The following is a 21,155-nucleotide window of genomic DNA, read 5'->3' as shown; positions in this document are numbered from 1 at the left end:
CTTGGTGTTTACGCAGACGACACACCTCACTATGTATGTATCTCGAAGATAGCTGCTAATTACCATCCATTTATTAGTCTCTGTCTTCTCTAGAAATACTATTATAATATATATTCTTCAAAATTGTGTAATCTATTCCCTGCTTCATTTAGCCCGGCTCGTTTTGATTTATGGTCTTGTGATCTCTATTTGTTCGCTATTTTAGAAATGCAGTTTTCAATCCAAGTAGCTTCCTTCCAATAACTGCGGGTTTGGAGAACATTTCCTCATGATACTAATATATCTAAGAGATACCATGTAGAGAGGAAGTAGCTGCAAATTTAATTTCATATAAGTAGCTGCACCTTATCAAGGACCCTCAAATGTGACGAATGTTCAACAGATTAGATATGACAACAGTACTTTATAATTGTTTGATGGTAAATTTGTAGAGATAGATTTATAAAAGTCGTTGCAGTCTTTCTCGTATGATGTCAATATGGTTGGCATTATAACAAAGTTTATTGGTCCTTTTGCAATACATGTACATAATTAATGGACATTTTGTTTTCTTTCATTTTATGGTTTCTCAATTAATGATGATGAATTGCCCAGATATCTCGCGTGTTACTGTCTACAATTCTAACGTGTATGCTATTATCTCTTTTAAAATATTTTTGTATATTTTTCATTCACATGTATATACGGATTTTTCATGTAACCTTAATCCTTACACCAATCTAGGCACACTTGTTGTAGGGTATGTTTTTATATTGATCTAAAATGTAATTTGGTTGATATATATGCTGATGACACCACACTCTATAGCAGGCACGACAGGAAAACAAACGAACATATATCTAAAGTAATGGCAGAAACACTAGAGGATGACCTCCAATCAGTAGTGGAATGGGGACAAAAATGGATGGTAACGTTCAATGCCACCAAGACAAAACTGGTTTCATTCAATAATTACAAGAAACCTTCTCTACCACCTATAGCAATGGCCAACGACTCTTTATCTGAGAGTACGTCTCTCAAGCTCCTTGGCCTAACGTTCACTGGAAACACGAGTTGGAACAGTTACATCGAGGGCATTGCCAGGGCCGCTGCAAGGAAGGTGGGCTCTCTCTACCGTGCTAGAAAACTTTTAACACCCGAAAGTATCCTGTACCTCTATAAGGCCACTATTCGCCCATGTATGGAGTATTGCTGTCATATTTGGGCCGGTGCATCGGCTACTAGTCTCTCGCTCCTTGACAGGGTTCAAAAGAGAGTCGCAAATCTGATAGGCCCTTAACTGGCATAAAAACTTCAGCCTCTGTCCCATCGTCGAAACGTTGCATCCCTCTGCCTGTTCTACAAGTACTATAATGGTGAATGCTCTGAAGAACTGCAAGCACTTGTGCCCCCACGACGTGAACACCCTCGACAGACCCGACAAGCTGCAAAATCCCACCCCCACACTGTGGAAATCCCTAGATGTAAAAGATCCTTCTACTCCAGTAGTTTCTTCCCCAGAACTGCTAGACTTTGGAATTCCATTCCGGGTCACTGCTTCCCCAACTGTACTGACATGCATAAGTTCAAGTGCAACGTGAACCAACATCTCGCTGCCCTAATCCCTACATAGTACCCCAGTAGATGTTTCCTCTGATAGTAGCCCCCTACACCAAAGTGACAATGTGCCTTGTTTGGGGTGAAAATGTAAAAAAAAAAAAAAAAAAAAAAAATTGTACTTTGAAATTTAAGGCAAATCAAATAACGGACATCGTTTTTTATTAATTTTCCTGAAGTTTAGTTTTGAAAAGGAGTTTGGTTTTGAAAAGGGGTTTGGTTTTTAAAAGGAGTTTAGTTTTGAAAAGGAGTTTGGTTTTGAAAAGGAGTTTAGTTTTGAAAAGGAGTTTGGTTTTGAAAAGGAGTTTAGTTTTGAAAAGGAGTTTAGTTTTGAAAAGGAGTTTAGTTTTGAAAAGGAGTTTAGTTTTGAAAAGGAGTGTTTCGCTCATATACGGAATAATAATGTTCAGCGATGTTGAACCTGGCCAGTACTAAACCCAATGAGCATTTGGGAAGTTCTACGCCTATCTCGGCATTGTTTTCAATCGTCCGGGACTTCTCATTACGAGTCGACTCACGCTCTGTAGATTAAAAAGGTAAGGTTAGGATTGCCCAAGCTTTGCGTTACAATTACATACGCACGCACCCTTACAGGGGGGCGGGTGTCCATCATCTTTCGAAACTGAAGGGAATCCTTTTTCATTGTTTTGTATAAAGGACGAAGGTCCATTTCTTTTTCATTTGTCATCTCTGAAATAAGGTGTCAGAATAGTGTTTTCGTTTTTTATTTTCTGAGATGAAAATTGTATGGTGCAACTAGGAGTTCGATTACGATCTCTACGAATATAAAAGAGGCATTTTGTTTTGTATCAGCATTCGTTTCATATGGACTTTTCAATGGTTCGATCGATATTTCTGAAATTTTACACAAATATACTTTATGTATCTGGGAGTGTTCTTATATAAGTTTTGTTATCGAAAATCAATAATCCAAAAGTATTATATATATATATATATATATATATATATATATATATATATATCATTTACTCCCATGAAATTAATATACGAAAGTATAAATTTATGCGTAAACTTTAAGTATTTACTTCAAAAGTGCTCAGTACGTAGGTAAAGCTAGTTAGTAAGTTATAACATTATATGACGATTAAGCTACACTGAATATTCCGCGTTTCATCCACTCTAGGACTCCTCAGGCTTATGCGTCAATTTTGTGGTTTTCTTTCGTTTTTATATACGCACATTCTATTGAGATTTTTGTTAGCCAATCAGCTTTCTAGTATCCACCGCGCCCTTCCTATCAGGCAATGAACATGCACTTACCAGGCAAAGGACCATTTGACCTCTGGTTGACCTGTTTCTTTGTGTGTGCTCTACTTAGCCTGGATATCTGATTTCTTGACCTGTTTTAAATCTAGGTTAGTTTTTTTTGTTAGTTTATATATGTATATATATCCACATATATACATATATATGTGTGTACATATATATATATACATATATATACACATATATATACATATATCTGTGATAGTTTATGTATATTCATGTTAATTTAATTTATTTATTTGTTTATTTTCTATTGTTTTTGTTAGTTTTAAATTTATTTTGTATCGCTATCCTAGAGTAAATTTTATTCTGTGAACACAGTTGCTTGCTATTTCTCTTCTACAGTTTAATAGATGTTGGGGTTCTTTAAAGTACAGGATAGCAAATTTTTCATGAAGGCATAATCTGCATGGGTCGTTTAGGTACCTACATGTGGTAGCTTGTCTTATTATTTTCCATTCAACTAGCGGCGAACGTCCGCTTTCCTTGAGTTCCCAGTATTTATTTGCTAGCGTTGTTTTCATACGGTGTGTTTTATTGTTGAATGTACTTCTGTGCTCATAATATCGATATATATATAGTCTACGGAAGCTTCTGTGGTCATGATACCGATATATATATATATATATATATATATATATATATATATATATATATATATAGTCTAAGGAAGCTTTGAGTAAACAAAGATTGAAAATAAAAGTAAAGAACGCTGTTTAAATTCCCGTCAAAAAGCTAAAGTTAACGTATCGCATAATATCGATATATATATATATATACGTATATATATATATATATATATATATATATATATATATATATATAGTCTAAGGAAGCTTCTGTGGTCATAATACATATATATATATATATATATATATATATAGATAGATAGATAGATAGATAGATAGATAGTCTAAGGAAGCTTTGAGTAAACAAAGTTTGAAAATGAAAATAAAGAATGCTGTTTAAATTCTCGTAAAAAAGCTAACGTTAACGTATCGCAGACTTAGCACCTACATTATCGGACTTCTAAAAAGTTAGCAATTACAATAGATAATTCAACTATATAAGGATGGAAGAAAAAGCCTTGCATAAGTTGACTTCTCAAAAGTCTCAAATTATAAAAGAGCATTCAACAATACAGCGATGTAAAAAAGCAAATGTAAACTTAAACTTTAAATAGAAAATAGCAATCCTCAGCTGTCTACCATCTATTATGGAGATTGGTAGCATATATATGTATTTTTACATGGAGTTCACCACGTATCAAGGCCCAATGGCCACTCGGGGATAAGGGTTATTGTGTGTACAGTACTCAATGGGATAGTGTAGCAATAGTATTGGAGAATTGATAAGGTGTCATTACTTAGGGGGGTTCATTAGGAATTTGTTTGTGTTGGACTTGAAGACATCCAGGTTGAAGTCGGGAGGGAAACAGGCCAGCAAAACAGAGTTCTACAGGCGTGCAGTTCTAAGAAAGAAGCTTTGTTCGTAGAATCTACGTTTTGATTTAGGCACAGATAAGCAGTGGGGCGAATTATTGACGGTGGTTTCAGCTAGTCGGGTGTTTTTTGAAAAAAGATTGGCGAGGGGGGACCAGAGACTGGAGCTCAGAGGAGCACTTGCCATGGAAATAACGATAGAACAAAGACAGGCTCGCTACGTCTCTTCTGTGGGAAAGAGGTTGCAGGGAAGAGAAAAGGTCATCCCCCACCATGCCACGAAGTCTATTTTGTACTTTGTCAAGGCAGGATAGGCTGTTTTTAGCAGCTCCTGCCCAGATGTGGCAGCAGTACTCCATCTTTGGAGGTCCATCATTAGGGAGATATCTTCGGGAGCGTATATATATATATATATATATATATATATATATATATATATATATATATATATATATATATATATATATAATGCAACTGCGTTAGTCTCCCTTGCCTTATTCAATGAGTGGTATACATATTCACATACTAATGTAATGATATTTACAGTCGAACGGGTTAGGGTTAAATCCATACTGTTTGTCAAAAAGAAGAGTTTATCATCTATGAAACTTTGAACTATTGATTGATCTATTAAGAACTCAAATATTTTGGCGAAGACATGGAGAAAGCTAATGGGGTGATAGTTTTGTGGGTCAGTTTTTTCGTCAGAATTCTTGTAAACTTATCACACAGAAGGAATTTTCCGGCAGTCTGGAAGACAAGATCTGGTGAGCCATTTGTTAAACACTTTAGAGAGAACTGTGACAACCTTAATTGAGCATTGTTAAATAGTATAGCTGGGATGAGATCAGGTTCAAATTTCTTTGGGATGTCTAGGGTTTTGTAGCATCATGAATACATAAAGGGCTGATTTTCAGATAATCGACCGTGGCTTCCGTCCGAAAAAATAAATCTGTAAGCGAGAGCTTTGTTGTGTTAAGTTCCACGCAAATAATCGGACTAATAGGTTACACCTTTTTAATTGCCGTGCAAAAATAATAATAAAATACTCAAATGCGCAACATTTTTCTTGGATGAACATTTAATTAAATTTTGTTATCTAATTTAAGAGTCATCGTGCCAACTATCCGATATCTTCCTCCAGAATCCATATAAACTTATCATATTTGCAAACGTTTTCGAATCCTATGTGTTATCGCCTTGCAAGTGATGGCATTACACAATTTAAAATAATGAATTTATTACGACAGTTCATTAACTACGTTTTTAAATCATGTTAATATACTTTTTCCTCTTTCCTAGTGGGGTTGGTTGATGGTGGACTTGAATGTATAAGGCTTCGATGATAAGAAGGCGTAAAATATTTATTTCGGAAAAGCCGCGTGCGATTAAATGCTGGCAGATAACGCTATGGCGGGAATATGAGATTATCTGTTAGGCGGAAATAGATGTTTGTCCTTGCAATGGAAATATACGTATCATATGTAATTGCACAATCTTCCAAACACATATGCGACATTACTTGTATTAATTAAAATGTTTGTTGATGCCAGGTTATTTCGTATTAATAAGTTAGCAGTTTTAGATTAAAAAAAATAATATTTGATAAATCGATTTTTTGTCGGTAGAGAAACTATGTTTATATGTTTGGTTTCTCTTGTTATGTTTTTCCCATTTACTTTATTATTTGAGCTGAGTGGTTATAATTACATAAATTGATATTATTATTATTATTATTATTATTATTATTATTATTATTATTATTATTACTACTACCTACTATTAATAATAATGATAATAATAATAAAGTTTATTTAATATCATTGAAAAGGTTTATATATGCCTGTGTTCCTCACGTTAACCCAAAATAGCCTTTTAAAATGTTATTTTTTAACATTTTATAAAATCAAGGTAGATATTTTTCAACTTAAAATGGATTGTATTCGTGCTGATTTTTTAGGAGGAGTATTAGTTAAACATATATTATCAGTCAGCAAGACCAAACACAGATTTATCTCAGTATATTGAAACGCATTACGCTATGATATTGCAAATAAACTGGTACAAAAATAATGCTAATTGTGTAGTTTGATCTGTCAGCTTAGATGCTATTTGGGTCCGAGTTTGGAAATTTCATTAGATAGCTTAATAAAACAAAAATACAGAAATTTGTCTATATACGTGAGTGCCTGACATCCACATGAAGGAACATTATTGTATACTTAAATTTAAAATAAGATTGCATTTTTATGTAATAATATTTATTATTATCTGTATTTAACTTAGTATAAATGTCTGGTTTAGTCTTATTATATTGCCAATAACACGGTAGAAAAGGAACAAATAAAGTAATGCGAATAAGAATTACAAATAAATAATAGCAAAACAACATGCTAACATTTATTAGAACGAAATTGGGAATAACATTGTCCAACAATAACAAATGGAAACTGGCTAACAAACATGAAAGGATTAATCAGAAAACATGCAAACAGCATTAATCAAAAATAACCAATGGAAATTGGTTAACTAGCATGATAATATTTAGAAGCAGACAAATTGCGAATAACATTGTCCAACAATAACAAATGGAAATTGGTTAACTAGCATGATAATATTTAGAAGCAGACAAATTGCGAATAACATTGTCCAACAATAACAAATGGAAATTGGTTAACTAGCATGATAACATTTAGAAGCAGAAAAATTGCGAATAACATTGTCCAACAATAACAAATGGAAATTGATTAACTAGCATGATAACATTTAAGATACAAATTGCGAATAACATTGTCTAACAATAACAAATGGAAATTGATTAACTAGCATGATAACATTTAGAAGCAGACAAATTGCGAATAGCATTGTCCAACAATAACAAATGGAAATTGGTTAACTAGCATGATAACATTTAGAAGCAGACAAATTGCGAATAACATTGTCCAACAATAACAAATGGAAATTGGTTTACTAGCATGATAACATTTAGAAGCAGACAAATTGCGAATAACATTGTCCAACAATAACAAATGGAAATTGGTTAACTAGCATGATAACATTTAGAAGCAGACAAATTGCGAATAACATTGTCCAACAATAACAAATGGAAATTGGTTAACTAGCATCATAACATTTATAAGCAGAAAAATTGCGAATAACATTGTACAGTAAAAACAAATAAACCCCGGTTTGTCTAGCGGAAAGTTTTAATTATCAACTCCAAAATATGACGGTGTGATAGTATATATTAAAAGATCGCTTGCAATAAAATACGGATTAATTTACGTTAATTGTAGAATTAAAGACAAATATAATAGAAAACCTCGACCTTATAATATGATAAACCTTCTTTGAAAAACGTACAGTGAAGCAGATAAATAAATTCCTAAAATACTAGAAAGTTAAATAATTTAGAAGATTTTAAACAAACAAGAATCTTGAAGAATACTTCTCTAGAATCAAGATAAACACCATTCTATATAAGCTGCAGTCGAAAGCAGCAGTTAAATAATCTCTGCAACTCTACTGTTGATATTGTGTTCGCAGCAGAGATTCGTTCGTCAAAAGAATGTGTTTGGCAGATAAAAGAAGCGAGGCGAGTATATGGAATGGAACTAAGAATAAAAAATAACATTGAGTTAAATAAATATTGGCATCTCGCCTTGTGTGGATGAAGTAGGTAGGCGATTTGTTGGTTGTCAAAAGTCGGTTTGACGTCTGCGACGGAAGCGATATCAACGATGTTCAGGTGTGCGACTAAACTAAGATGTTGTGTTTGAGGGCAACTTTTTAGGCAAAGATTAATGCTGTTAAAAGTGGGACTATGAGTGAAAATAGAGAAAGAAAAAAGAAAAAAATTAGAGAAAAAAGAAGAAAAAGAAGTAAATAGAAGACGAAAAAAACAAATGAGAAGGAGAATAATACGAAAATTTTGAAATGAAGAATACTTAAGAAAAACAAGAGAAAAAAAGATGAAAACGAAAAGAAAGAAAAGAAGAAAGAGTGAGAGATGAGGTGGAAAAGGAAGAAATCAGGAAGAATAAATGTAGTGAAAGATGAAAGAAGAAATACAAAAAGTAGGAGAATAAAGAGAATAAGTTTTGGGACAAACAGGGAAATAAATAAGGAAGATGTACCTATTTACAATGCCTGCCCACGGGACAGAGTTAGACACCAGGGTCATTGTTTAACGTGGAGAAAAGGTACAAAAATAAAAATTGTCTCAGTCGTGAAAGATTTCTCCTCCACTGAAAGAGAACAAGAAATGAAAGTGCCGCATCTGAAGAACAAATGCCACACTTTGATCTTGGCCAACTAGATGTAGAAGAGAATTTAAATGTTGTAATGCGTGAAACCGAAAAGGTAGAATAACAGGAAAAATAAAAGACACACAAGAAATATGACCAGCAAAAGCCGGAGAAGAATAAAAGGAATGATCAAAAAAAGTCTTCGTAAGAGAAAAGTGAAGAAAAAAAGGACAGAAGTAAAGATTGCGAGTAGGAAGATCCAAGAAAAGAACAAGGAAAACAAAAATTAGATGAAGAAAAATTAATATGAATAACAAGAAACAAAAAGAAGAATAACAACTGAGGGTATGCTGCAAATTGTTAAAGATGAAGTGTACAAGAAAACACAAATACAAAATGATCGAATAGATTAGAAGTTTACGAGGGACGAAATGATAAGCAGTGAGAGCTTCCTCATGAATAAGTATAAGTTGGTTTGAAAATACTTTTTAAAGATCATGTAAATGTCTAAGTGTTATCGTACTCGTGGTGTGCTAATTTCATAGAAAACTATAGAAATTATCATTTATTCACATAAACAGATACATATTAAGGGTAAAATTAGATATAAAAAATTGGCAGTCTATTCAATGTTAAACTCCATCGTAATTTATTCAAATGTGTTTTTTTAGATTTCTGAAGAGATAACGTGATTTAAATTTTTTTCCACAGCGAAAAAAAAAAAAGAGTATGGCACAAACCTGAATAGTGGTGAAAAACCAGCTTCCTCATGGAGGACGGGTGTTGGTATAAAAAAGTCCAACGTTAACAAATTCCTAATGAACCGCCCCCTTAAGTAAACACTTCATCAAATCTCGACACTAATGTACTGTACTTGCAATATCTCTTATCCCTGAGTGGCTTCCGGGCCTTGATAAGTGGTGACCACAGTGTAAAAAAAAAAAAAAAAATAAAATAAACTAGAACGAGGCAGTTGGGATATCCATATTTGCCTTAAGCGCTCGGCTATAAAATTATGGCCCCCCTCCCAAGCAGGATGTAAAAGAGTCATACCCGAAAGGGTGCGATACCTAGGATCTAGTTGAACAATGTTTTATTCTGAAAATACGTTCTGCTTAGAAGAGAGGTATTTATTCTTTTCCAGAGTGACAGGAGACACGTATTTTCGGATAATGTCAAAACAGCTGCTGAACAAGACATTCACAAAGAGATAGTAATCTGTCGATACGAATTCCGGAGAATATTTTGAATTTTGCATAATCTCCTAGCCATGCTATCTAAAACATATCTTTGCTGTATTGTGCAATGTGATTTCTTCGGCGTATCGTCAGAAGTGAGAGATGATATGGAACCCATTCTTCCGGCAAATCATTAAGCTTTTCGATGTGTAGAAAACAACAATTCTCCCCTCGGTCAGAGACACCACCCATGGAATGTGAAGACAAAATAATAATATGCCGAAAATTAGACCAAAGTTCGCTTTCTATTCTCTCCATTTATATAAATAGACTACCAGATGCAGTCGGTATAAAACGTAACGTTAAATTCCTTTATAAATGAAGTAAAAAACGGAAAGAAACTGAGACATATGCATGCTAGTATTATAGCTTTTCTAAACAGTTTGCTTCTTGTAATTAAAAAATATACTCGAGCTGAGATCGATACCAGAACCTTAAGACAGTGAGTCAAGTATGATAACCATTAGATCAACTTGACATGGTTTTCAGCAGTGTTTTCAAAACCAACTTATACTTGGCATAAGTAATATTACATGTGTGACATGATGTGGTGGGTTTTTTGTGAGAGTCGAAAATTACATCAGTAACGTTTGAATTAGAGCTGAATTGGGTGGTCTTGCTGATACAAATTGTTTGGTTGGTGACACAAAATTCCAAAAGGAAAAATAAATCCCGGTATTAGAGGACTGATTATAAAATTAATAATATTGTTTTGTGACCGGAACTGTTACATATTGTTGAATAGTATTGTTTGTCTTAAATAGAAACTTGTGTGGGAAAATTCAATTCATGTTGAGAAAAAAAATTCTTAATTAATATGCTCAAGTCCGGATGAAAACCAATTAAAAAGATTTCCACTTGTCCGAATATTTTATATACTAAACTTCAATTCTGTAGATAAAAAATCCATGGAATATATAGGTTGAGAAGTGTCCTCACATACACACTGTCTCACTTTTATAGATATATAGATGATCTATTTTGCTTACTATGTAAGTTTAATGAAGAAGTTAAAGTCAGAGTATGTTTGAAAATGCTTTGTTCTATTCAGATCAATAACTGTCTAAATGAAAGAATGAACAAGCGGAAGTAATTCACTTTCGGAAAGCATAAAACAAGATTTGATAGATCTCTTCTTTATAACAAAGTAGTGTTTTTACATCAGTTATTTGTCTTCGTTTTTGTGCGTTATTGTTATATATAGTAAGTGAGATATTAAAACAGTTATAAATGTTACATTGAGAGGTGCAGAGATATTTTCTTATAACATAAGTGTATAAATGGTATGTATTGTTTAGTCAGAGGATATGATATCGACGTATAAACAGAGTCATGTTATATCTGAGAGTTATCACACGGTTACAGTTCATATTTACACATCATGTTTTTACAAGAAGAATAATATATGCTTCATAACCTTTCTTTCTTGAAGAGTTCTTCTATCTTCAATGCTAAGCTCCGTGATGAAACATGAAATGACCAATATCATAACCAATTGAGATCTCTGTTCTTTCACCCTCTGTGAAACCACAGAACAACACTTTATATTTTTAAAATATAAATTTCTTTCAGTTGTCTCAAATGATCTTCACATGAGTCTACATTTCGTGTCTACATGCTTATTCTTCACAGCCTCGCTTCCTGGCTTCAAGTACGTCTATTCACTTGCGTGACTAAACCCCAACTCTCTTAAACTGACTAAAGCTCCAGACCTCTTGGGCTCAGTTTCGGTGACGGAATCAACTAAAACACACGTCTCGTTAACGTGACATCCTCGTCATGTACTCTTGTTCAAGGCTATTTTGTTTATATTTAACCTAGCTAATTTATGTAAACATCCTCAGCTAAAATCTATTGGTAAACTTTATTCTATAAACAATAAATAACTCCCAACATAAACTACTTTAAAAATATCATTGAATAGATAGATACACAGATAGATCGATAATAAATAATTAACTTTTAACAATGTTAATTATTTAAAATAATGACTTGCTTTTTACTAAACTTGTTCCTCTGTATTGCCTGTACTATTTCTTTATATGTTTATAAATCAGTTGTTTGCACGGTAATCTATCAACTACAAAAGAAGCTGATGGATTTTAAATTTTATTAACTTCCTCAGTATTTAAGTTATGCTTACCAATTTTTATATGTAAGGTAGATAAGCCTCTCCGTGAGTTTATCAGATATAGTGAAATATCATAGTCTACTTGTTCTAATTTTATTTACACAACTTAATCTAGTGTATGTTTTACACAGTGTCTAATTTTAGTTATGAAAAATGATGTTACTCAAATGCCCACTAATTCCGATTACCTCATCCGCAGTTACTCCACACATTTTTAGGGTGTAATTGCCGTTGTGCTGTTGCGTGGGGATTTTCTGATCACCAAATCCTGCAGTTTTGCTTATTTATGAGCCCATTCAGATGAAAATGGGCTTCATCGGACATAATGAGTTTTTTGAGAAAGTTTGGATCCCCATTGGCCAAATCTTGGAATTGCATAGCGTATTCCAGCCTTTGTTCCGGATCGTTTGGCTGAAGATCTTGCACTAATTGAATTTTTATATCAAAATTTGAACTCGTCATGAAGCATTCTGTAAAGAGATGATCGCGACCCCAATTTAACTTGATCTCCTTCTTACTGATGTGGATGGATCTTCGGCCACAATCTCTGCTAATCTCTGACGATTCTCATCGCATCTTACCGTACAGGGTCTACCAGGTTTAGAGAGGTCACATACACACCCTTGCTTATGAAATCGAGCCATCATAGCTTTTATTGCATTGGGAGTAGGGGAATTTTTTGTCTTAAAGTTTAGTCGAAATTCTCTTTGAGTTTATGATATTGACTCATTCGACCGACAATACGACTGTACGATAAATATCCGCTCTTTGGTAGTGTAACGACTCATGATAACACTGGAAGGGTTATTCTAGATGATCTGAAAAACTAAAAAAAAGAATATAGAATATTAACACAGTTATGATTTTTTTACCATCAACTTCTTCTGGTACACACTATACAATTACATCGCTGTCATGTTTATTTTTTTCTATTTCCTTTGAATTAATTTGTTGCATTTTTCACGTTCATCAATAGCGCCACTTGGGCATAGAGGCTACTATTTGGGGCATACCTAGGATAGATTAACATATGCTGGTTTACGTTACACTTAAACTTCTGCATATCAGTACAGAGCAACAGGTAGCAGAAAGGGAATTCCAAAGTCTAACTATTCGAGATAAGAAGCTATTAGATTAGAAAGCTTTATGCCATTTAGGGACCTCAACAGTGAAGAGTGTAAGTTTGTTATTAAGCGGGTGTGTCTAGGATATGATCGTCCATAAGGCGCAAGTGCCACGAGTTCATCAGAGCACATTTTATTAAAATAGCAAGCAGACCCAGAGATGCAACATTGTGGCGATAGCGACGGGTTGGAGCTTGATTGACAAGGTGAAATCTATTAGATTGAATACCTTTTTATGTACGCTATCCAAGAGGGAGACACTAAGTTAGATGTGGCAATCTAGATGTGCTGACAATACTCCATGCATAGGCCAATTGTGTCCTTAGAGTGGTACAGGATACTCTAAGGTGTAAGTAGTCTTTTAGTACGATAGAGGAATAGATAGAAATCATATTACATTTACTTGTAATATAACGTAGTACTTCACCTTTTTGTCCACATAGTCTACATTTACTATTTTCGTGTTTTTGTTTATCTCGATTTTTATTTAGTTAGTTCTGATAAAATTATTTTGTTCAGTTGTCAACAACGATTTCATTTATCTGTTTAAATGTTTTTTTTTTTTCATAGAGATATCTGTTTGTTAATGTTCGGTCTTCTTATTTCCTTTTACCACTGCTTTCCGTATTTTCCACATTAGTGACGCTTTCAGTAATCAGCCTCTTAATATTTTGTAATGAATTTTCATACTCCTTTAATCGCTTCTTCTACGCGATCTTTCAAACCTGCTACTTCCCTGCTTATATGTAGAAGGTTTATTATACATATGGAAAATCACAAACGTAAATGGTATTTGTTTAACCGTTTAATATATAAAAGAGATAAGTATCTACATTTTTTGCTTTATTTTCTGATGTAGAACATATCCATGTGCAGCTTCACAAGAATATACCACTACTTAGGCCATTAATACAGACAAGAAGAACAGCCTCGGGAACACGTCAAAATATACGCCGAATATCACACGCTAAATGCGATTACAAACTACGACTATATACACCTGTTCAGTAAGGCGACTTACTAGATTATTAATCGAATACCAAGCTTAATCATTTAGGCTAAAGACGAAGGGTAGAGGCGCCCAAATGCCTCATATACATCGAAAGTTTAGGTCCATATTCCTTCTTCTTCAGGTGTATGTCTGGTACCGCCTGAAAAAGACAAGGCAATCAAAAAAGCCCGCCAAGCTCATCGCTGGCAGTAAAAAAAAAAAAAAAAAAGATCGATTAATTTGATTGGTCTAATTAAACAAAGTGGGTGGCAAAATCAGCCAATGAGGGAGTTGCTTATAATTTTAGAATGTCAAGCCCACTCAGATACTTCAAACGCATATATACCTTTCCGTAAGACATTCATTTTCTTTGTTAACTTTCGTTCAGCCGAAATAATGGCGATTGCGATTGAAATGCACAGGGGGGGGGGTACAACTCTAGAAGGCACACTGGATCGGCATGTAGAAATGTCTTGTTTCACATTTGATTTAACTTTCTCCAATCAGGAAAAATGAATAAGGGACGCCGGAAAAGCATTCCAAAAGGAAGCTTAACGAAGAGGCACACAATTATGGTAGAAAATCTGTCGACATTTATAAGCTACTACAAGGTGTATGATTTTGCGGCTATGCATGTTAGTTTGAGGTATTTATGTTGATTTGTTAGAAGTGTTGTATTTTTATAAAAATAAATTGTTTCGAAGCGCAGTATCTTCATAAAAGTAAATTGCCTGCAAGTCCGTGTAAAACAAACGCAGATACAAAATTGCGGCGGTTTGACCGAGGCTAAACTTAACAAACAGTGAAAGACTTATTAGATTAGAATTTTTTTCTTTTACCACACTGCACTAGACGAAGATGTTTGCGATCAATGATAGTGACTTTATAGATATACTAGCATGGCTACCGGCGTTGTCCGGTTTTAAAATATGCTTAGATATTATATTTAATTAATGCAGACTTCATATTTATTATTATTATTATTATTATTATTATTATTATTATTATTATTATTATTATTATAGAGTTAATTCTCTACTTATTATTATATTGTACCTAAGTAAATATAGTTGGGTCCCATCAGTTAGAATGGAAATCCAAACATTTAATTACCCAACGTTATTCTTTACTATCTGCGCTAAGGACGGATGTATATTAAAGTTGTGCGAATTAACTGACTTTAAAGTATAACTGTATATTAAAGCAATTTAAGACGAATTTCGTTTGCTATGTTCCCATTTTTTTATGCGGTTACGCAGCAGCATTTTTCTACATGTTCGGATTTCCTATATATCAAGTTTCATGCCTCTGTATATATGATACTGGCACGCGTGACACGTTCTCTAGATTAGTAAAGGGGTTTTACACAGCGACCATTCATTAAGGATACCATCGAACGTCATAATTCCAAGTTTTGTCTCTTCTACGTTTGATTTATCTTTTAAAACCAAATAATAAAAAGAAACCATCAAAGCGTTATCCACTTATCATTAATGAAATTTTCATTCAAACCCTATAAAGTACAAATACCCTTTACTCTATGTCCCTTGTGTTAATTATGGATATTTAACAGTCTTCGTTTTCTAGCATTTCAATTATATACGCGCAATATTTTACAGGGCGCAGCAGTAATTCCTCCCACATTTTAACCTTTAGACTATAGGTTGCTAATGAACTTATGGAAGGTTTTTTTTTTTTTTTTTTTTTTTACATGGGTGTCACCACTTATCAAGGCCCAGAGGCCACTCAAGGATAAAAGTTAATAGGTATACATTAGTCATTGTGATTTTAGCATAGTAAACAGTGGGAATTTTGTAACTTGGATTACTTAGGGGGACGATTCAATTAGAACTTGTTCACATTGGACTTTTTCTTTTTTTTTTCATAGGTATCACCACATTATCAAGGCCAATAGGCCACTCAAGGATAAGGGTTAAAGAGTGTACAGTAGAAATTGGACAATATAATAATCATTAGTAATGAAAATTTGTTAAATTTGATAACTTATATGGAACGGCTCATCAAGAACTTATTTACGTTAGACTTGAAGACAACCATATTGTAGTAGGAAAACGGAAGACAATTCCGCAGGCGTGCAGTTCTAATAAAAAAAGCTTTGTTCATGGAATCTACGTTTAGGTTTAGGCACAGATAAAGAGTGGGGGGAATTATTGATAGTGTTTACAGCTAGACGAGTGTTTCTTGTGAAAGTTTTGCGAGGGGGGACCATAGATTGAAGCTCAGTCGAACACCTTCTATGAAAATAACGATACATCAGAGACAAACTCGCAACATCTCTTCTGTGAGATAGAGGTTGCAAGGAAGAGAAAATGACATCTCCTACTCGGCTACGAAGTCTATTTTGAACTCTATCAAGGCAGGACAAGTCCTTTCCAGCAGCTCCTGCCCAGATGTGGCAACAGTATTCCATCCTTGGACGTACCTGTGACAACGGTGTTTTCCTTTAGCTAATACCTTGTCATTTTTAAATACCATTAAATAAAAATATGATTTGTGCACATCGTGCTTTTACTGTAAAAAAAAAAACTGTCATCTAAGCTTCAGCCTCGACGAAATGTTGCATCCCTCTGCCTGTTCTACAAATACTTTAATGATTTTCTTTTATGGCTACAGACAATCTAATAGTTGACGATTTGTGTACAAATCCAAAAAGCGACAGGAGCCTTCTATCATGTCTGAAAGCTACACAATGTTTTCCGAGCGAGATCGGAGATACACCGCTGCTCAACTCATGTTTTTTTTTTTTTTTTACCTATCCAAGTTATGACAACACGACCATTACCAACATCCTCAAAATGCAACGTTGGATTGCCACGAATAACAGGACGTGCTCAGAGTGATGAAAATAAAGTTTCCGGCCACGGTTATGGTTTTTGGTGTGGTTGCAACTGAATGCCACACCATGTCACCAGATCCTCATATCCTCGATATCGGCTTGAAAGTCAACACGAAAATGTACCTGAATGTGCTGAAGAGTATGGGAATCTCCTGTTGAAATCAGTTTGAAAACAAAGCTGAAGCGTTGTTTGCTTTAGGGCGACACTTTTATTGTTCTGTTCTCTGTCCATAGATAGCTTAAGTGATAGACGTTTTTCTTTTAAAATCTTCCTTGATCCGAAACCGGTAAAGCCCTATTTTTTTTTAAATTATGTTTTCGTGTGTTTAATTTGTATTATCAATTCGCTTTTTCAACACATAGATAGATAGATAGATAGATAGATAGATCGATCGATCGATCAATGACGGACAAAGGTAGGAAGAAAGACAGATGATGGAGGGTGATAGGAAGTGAATATCCTAGAAAAATAAATAGATATATAAATTGATAGGCGCAGAATAGGATCGATCGATAGATATATTGGTATATTGATTAATTAATATATATATATATATATATAGAGAGAGAGAGAGAGAGAGAGAGAGAGAGAGAGAGGGAGAGAGAGAATGATGTATGGATCAATTGATAAGTATTTAGTTATTGCTAAAATGCTGATATATAGAAAATTATATATATATATATATATATATATATATATATATATATATATATATATATGTGTGTGTGTGTGTGTCCAGGAATAGTAAGAAGAGCAAATGCACTGATTGTTTGATTTATATCGATATCGAGATATACAGTTGACTGAGTGATTATATATGAAGAGGGATATATATATATATATATATATATATATATATATGTATATATATATATATTCGTTTAGAGATAGATAGATAGACATACAGATACATAAATAAAAATTGCAAATTATCTGAAGATTTGTGTGTTACAGAAAGCGAGAAGAGAGAGAGAGAGTAAGAGGTAGACAGATATATTGGCTGAAAGGGTCAGTAAAAATTGAGTAAAAAAGTGGGGGATGCCTTTTTCTCTTCCCTGCAACCTTTTTCCCACGGAAAAGACGTTGCGAGACCGTCTCTTCTTTAGCGTTATTTTCCTGGCTAGTGTTCGTCTGAGCTCCAATCTATGGTTCCCCCTTTGCTAAACTTTCACCAAAAACACTTATCTACCTGAAACCACTATTAATAATTACTCCCACTATTTATCTCTACTCTCACCTGTTTTGCCTAGTGTATGGTATATACGTTCAGAGATTACAGTAACGATATCTGCCGCAGAACGGGCTTGCTTAAATCTATATTGTTGATTTGTCAGAACTTTAGGTGATAAACTAATGCTTGGTTAATTAAGGGCTCAAATATTTTGACGAAAAGCGAGAGGAGGCTAATAGGGCGATAATTTAATGAGTCAGTTCTTCCGCCAGAATTCTTAACACAGATTCCACAGAAGAACTTTGCAAGCAGTGAGGAAAGTAAGATTCGTAAAGGCATTTGTTGTAAAGTTTGGAGAGAACTGGAGAAACCTGGGCGGGGCATTTTTGTAATAGCACAACCGAGATGAGGTCGAGTTTACATGTTTTGGGCGTGTCAAGGTTTTTTATGATATCATATGAGAAAGAGTGATTTTCAGATCATCTAGTGTTCCGTCTGTCCCCAACGGGGAAGTCAGGGAGGAAGTGGTTTGCTTGGTCCAATGGGGAGTTAGAGGTATAACCGACTGGCAAGCATGTTAGCCTTTTCAATTAGCGTGCAAACAATCTCATGATTGTTGGATAGTTGGGGAATTATGGATTGCCTATTATTTACTACACTGTTATAGATTTTCCAAAATTCTCAAGTTTTTAATTTCTGTGCTTATTTTTCTGGGGGTTTCGGTATATTCTTTATTAACTCTCACTATTTTTCTTTTTTAATTACTTCTATAAACTTCTGTCTGTTTGAACTGGACTTACACATGCTGACTTGGAGCAATAGCAGCTGCACAAGTAGGAGCAAACCCTTGAAGTGTGTGGGTCTTGCTATAAAATTTCCGCGTTAGGAACATGTGCTTCAGTCGCCCTTTTGAACCATTCAGTGATCTCATTTGCGCACTGTTCAGCGGGAAGAGAAAAGATATTTCCTCACGGGACATCTCTGATGATATCCCTGATAACTTTCCCGTAAGTCTTTTTATAATACCTTTGAGCAATAGCTTCAGTTTCGGGTCGAGAATTTAGGGCGATTTCTACCATTATCAGAATTTGGTTGTTAAAGTTAATTGGTTAGTTAGTAAAGGTTATATATCTACTGAAATGTTGCGCGCCTCAACATGATCTAAAAAAAGGGCAGTACCATGCTTTCCATTTCATTGTTAGCCAGAAGAGGATAAGTAAAATTTCAAGCAGTGAAAGCAACTAAATTTGCAACAGGTTTATTGAGAAAGAGAGAGAGAGAGAGAGAGAGAGAGAAAGAGAGAGAGAAGTGAAGAGAGAGGGAGGAGTTAATATTTGGTTAAAACAATTGTTAATATGTTGGTTTCAGAATAGGATAACATGTTAAAGCATGATTAATTTAGTATTAGGAATAAAAATAAAATTTAGTGGCCAAAATCTGAATAGATAAAACGATAGTAGAGATAATAAGGGTATATATCAGGGTACAAGTGACAAAATAATTATGATTTGAAGTACAATTCAGTACAGGTAAAATTGGAAATGACGTATTCTGTATCTCTCTCTCTCTTTCTTATGCTCTCTCTCTCTCTCTCTCTCTCAATATATATATATATATATATATATATATATATATATATATATATATATGACTACTTCATTTAATCACATAAATTAATATACGAAAGCATACATTTATGCGTAAACTTTAAGTATTTACTTCAACAGTGTTCAATACCTAGGTAGAACTAGATATATAGGTGTAACTTAATCGCCATATATATTTTATAAATTACTAACTAGCTCTACCTACGTATTGAGCACTTTTGAAGTAAATACTTAAAGTTTACGCATAAATCTATACTTTCGTATATTAAATTTATGTGAATAAATGAAGTAGTTATATATATGTGTGTGTGTGTGTGTGTGTGTGTGTGTGTGTGTGTGTGTGTGTGTGTGTGTAAAGAGAGAGAGAGAGAGAGAGAAAGAGAGACAGACAGAAAGTGATAGACGGATATATTAGATAGATAGATAGATCCCGGTAAAAATAGCAAATTGTGTGAACCAGAGAGAGAGAGAGAGAGAGAGAGAGAGAGAGGGGGGGGGGGAGGCAGACAGACAGTGACTGTGATGAAAAGGACAATATGACTGTGAGCTTGTGAGGTAAACCGCTGCCTGACGCAAGCCATCCCAGGTTGACTGACGCACACACGCGTTACGCAGGCGCGTTACACATTGCAGTTTCTCAGCTACGCTTCTTCTTCTCCGGCTTCCTCTCTGAACTAAGTGGCACAGTCGCACAGTAGCGGCCGGGGATTAAAAAAAAAAAAAAAAAACTTCGCTGATTCCCATCCATTCTACTCTTCTCTCTCGCCGACACACACACATTCAGAGGGTGCGTTAGGGTTTCTTCGAAGGTTGTTTACCATTTCCAGCACTTGAGCATTGAGCACTACACCTCCTCCTCATCGCTATATACAGCAAAGATAACGTATATATAAAGAGCGAGCGAGAGTGTTTATGTGTGAGACCGAAAGACAGGGAGGGAAACGAGAGAGAGAGAGAGAGAGAGAGAGAGAGAGGAGAGGAGAGAGAGAGAGTAACATAACACACGTGCATAGCGAGCAGTGCAAAGACTTGCTAGCTAGCTTGCGTGCGTATTCAATTCACGCTCGCTTGGGACGAGGCGTTCCAATAATAATAATAATAATAAAGAGATATTATTATTATTATATCTACTTCAATTTTAATTTCCACTGTCGTTTTGTCCATCCCCATCTCTATCTATATATGTGACTGTATATATAGATATTGGCCAAAGGATTTGTTTTGATTAATATACGTTACTTTGGTTTACACACATTAACGCAGTGTTTTTGCGAACCCGGAGATTATGGCTAATAAATTCCATCCCAAATATCCAAAGGATACTGTTTTGATTGCGGTTAACGATAGTGGCTACGCCAACTACGCGGTCACATGTAAGTACCTGTTTTTATTTATATAGGGATTTTTATCCTCGGGTCCCCCAAATAAATAAAAATGAGCCCATTTCATTTTAATGATCCTGT

The 21,155-nt window shown here is 34.5% G+C and overlaps 1 protein-coding gene across 2 annotated transcripts in view; it reads left to right on the top strand.

The window, feature by feature from the left end:
• The first annotated feature begins 20,213 nt into the window (after window positions 1–20,213).
• The window catches only part of LOC145293719 (universal stress protein in QAH/OAS sulfhydrylase 3'region-like), a 296,557-nt gene continuing 295,615 nt past the window's right edge, over window positions 20,214–21,155 (top strand). For both annotated transcript variants that reach the window (XM_080140160.1, XM_080140161.1), the window contains exon 1: window positions 20,214–21,065. In XM_080140160.1, the coding sequence (XP_079996286.1) occupies window positions 20,978–21,065 (88 nt within the window). In that variant the 5' untranslated portion in view covers window positions 20,214–20,977. The remainder of the gene's footprint in view (window positions 21,066–21,155) is intronic.

This window comes from Euprymna scolopes, chromosome 15 (genome assembly GCF_053919585.1).
Source record: "Euprymna scolopes isolate OS-2025 chromosome 15, ASM5391958v1, whole genome shotgun sequence".
Classification (NCBI taxonomy): domain Eukaryota; kingdom Metazoa; phylum Mollusca; class Cephalopoda; order Sepiida; family Sepiolidae; genus Euprymna; species Euprymna scolopes.
The sequence above is the reverse complement of the archived record's forward strand: the minus strand, read 5'-3'. Positions and strand labels throughout refer to the sequence as shown.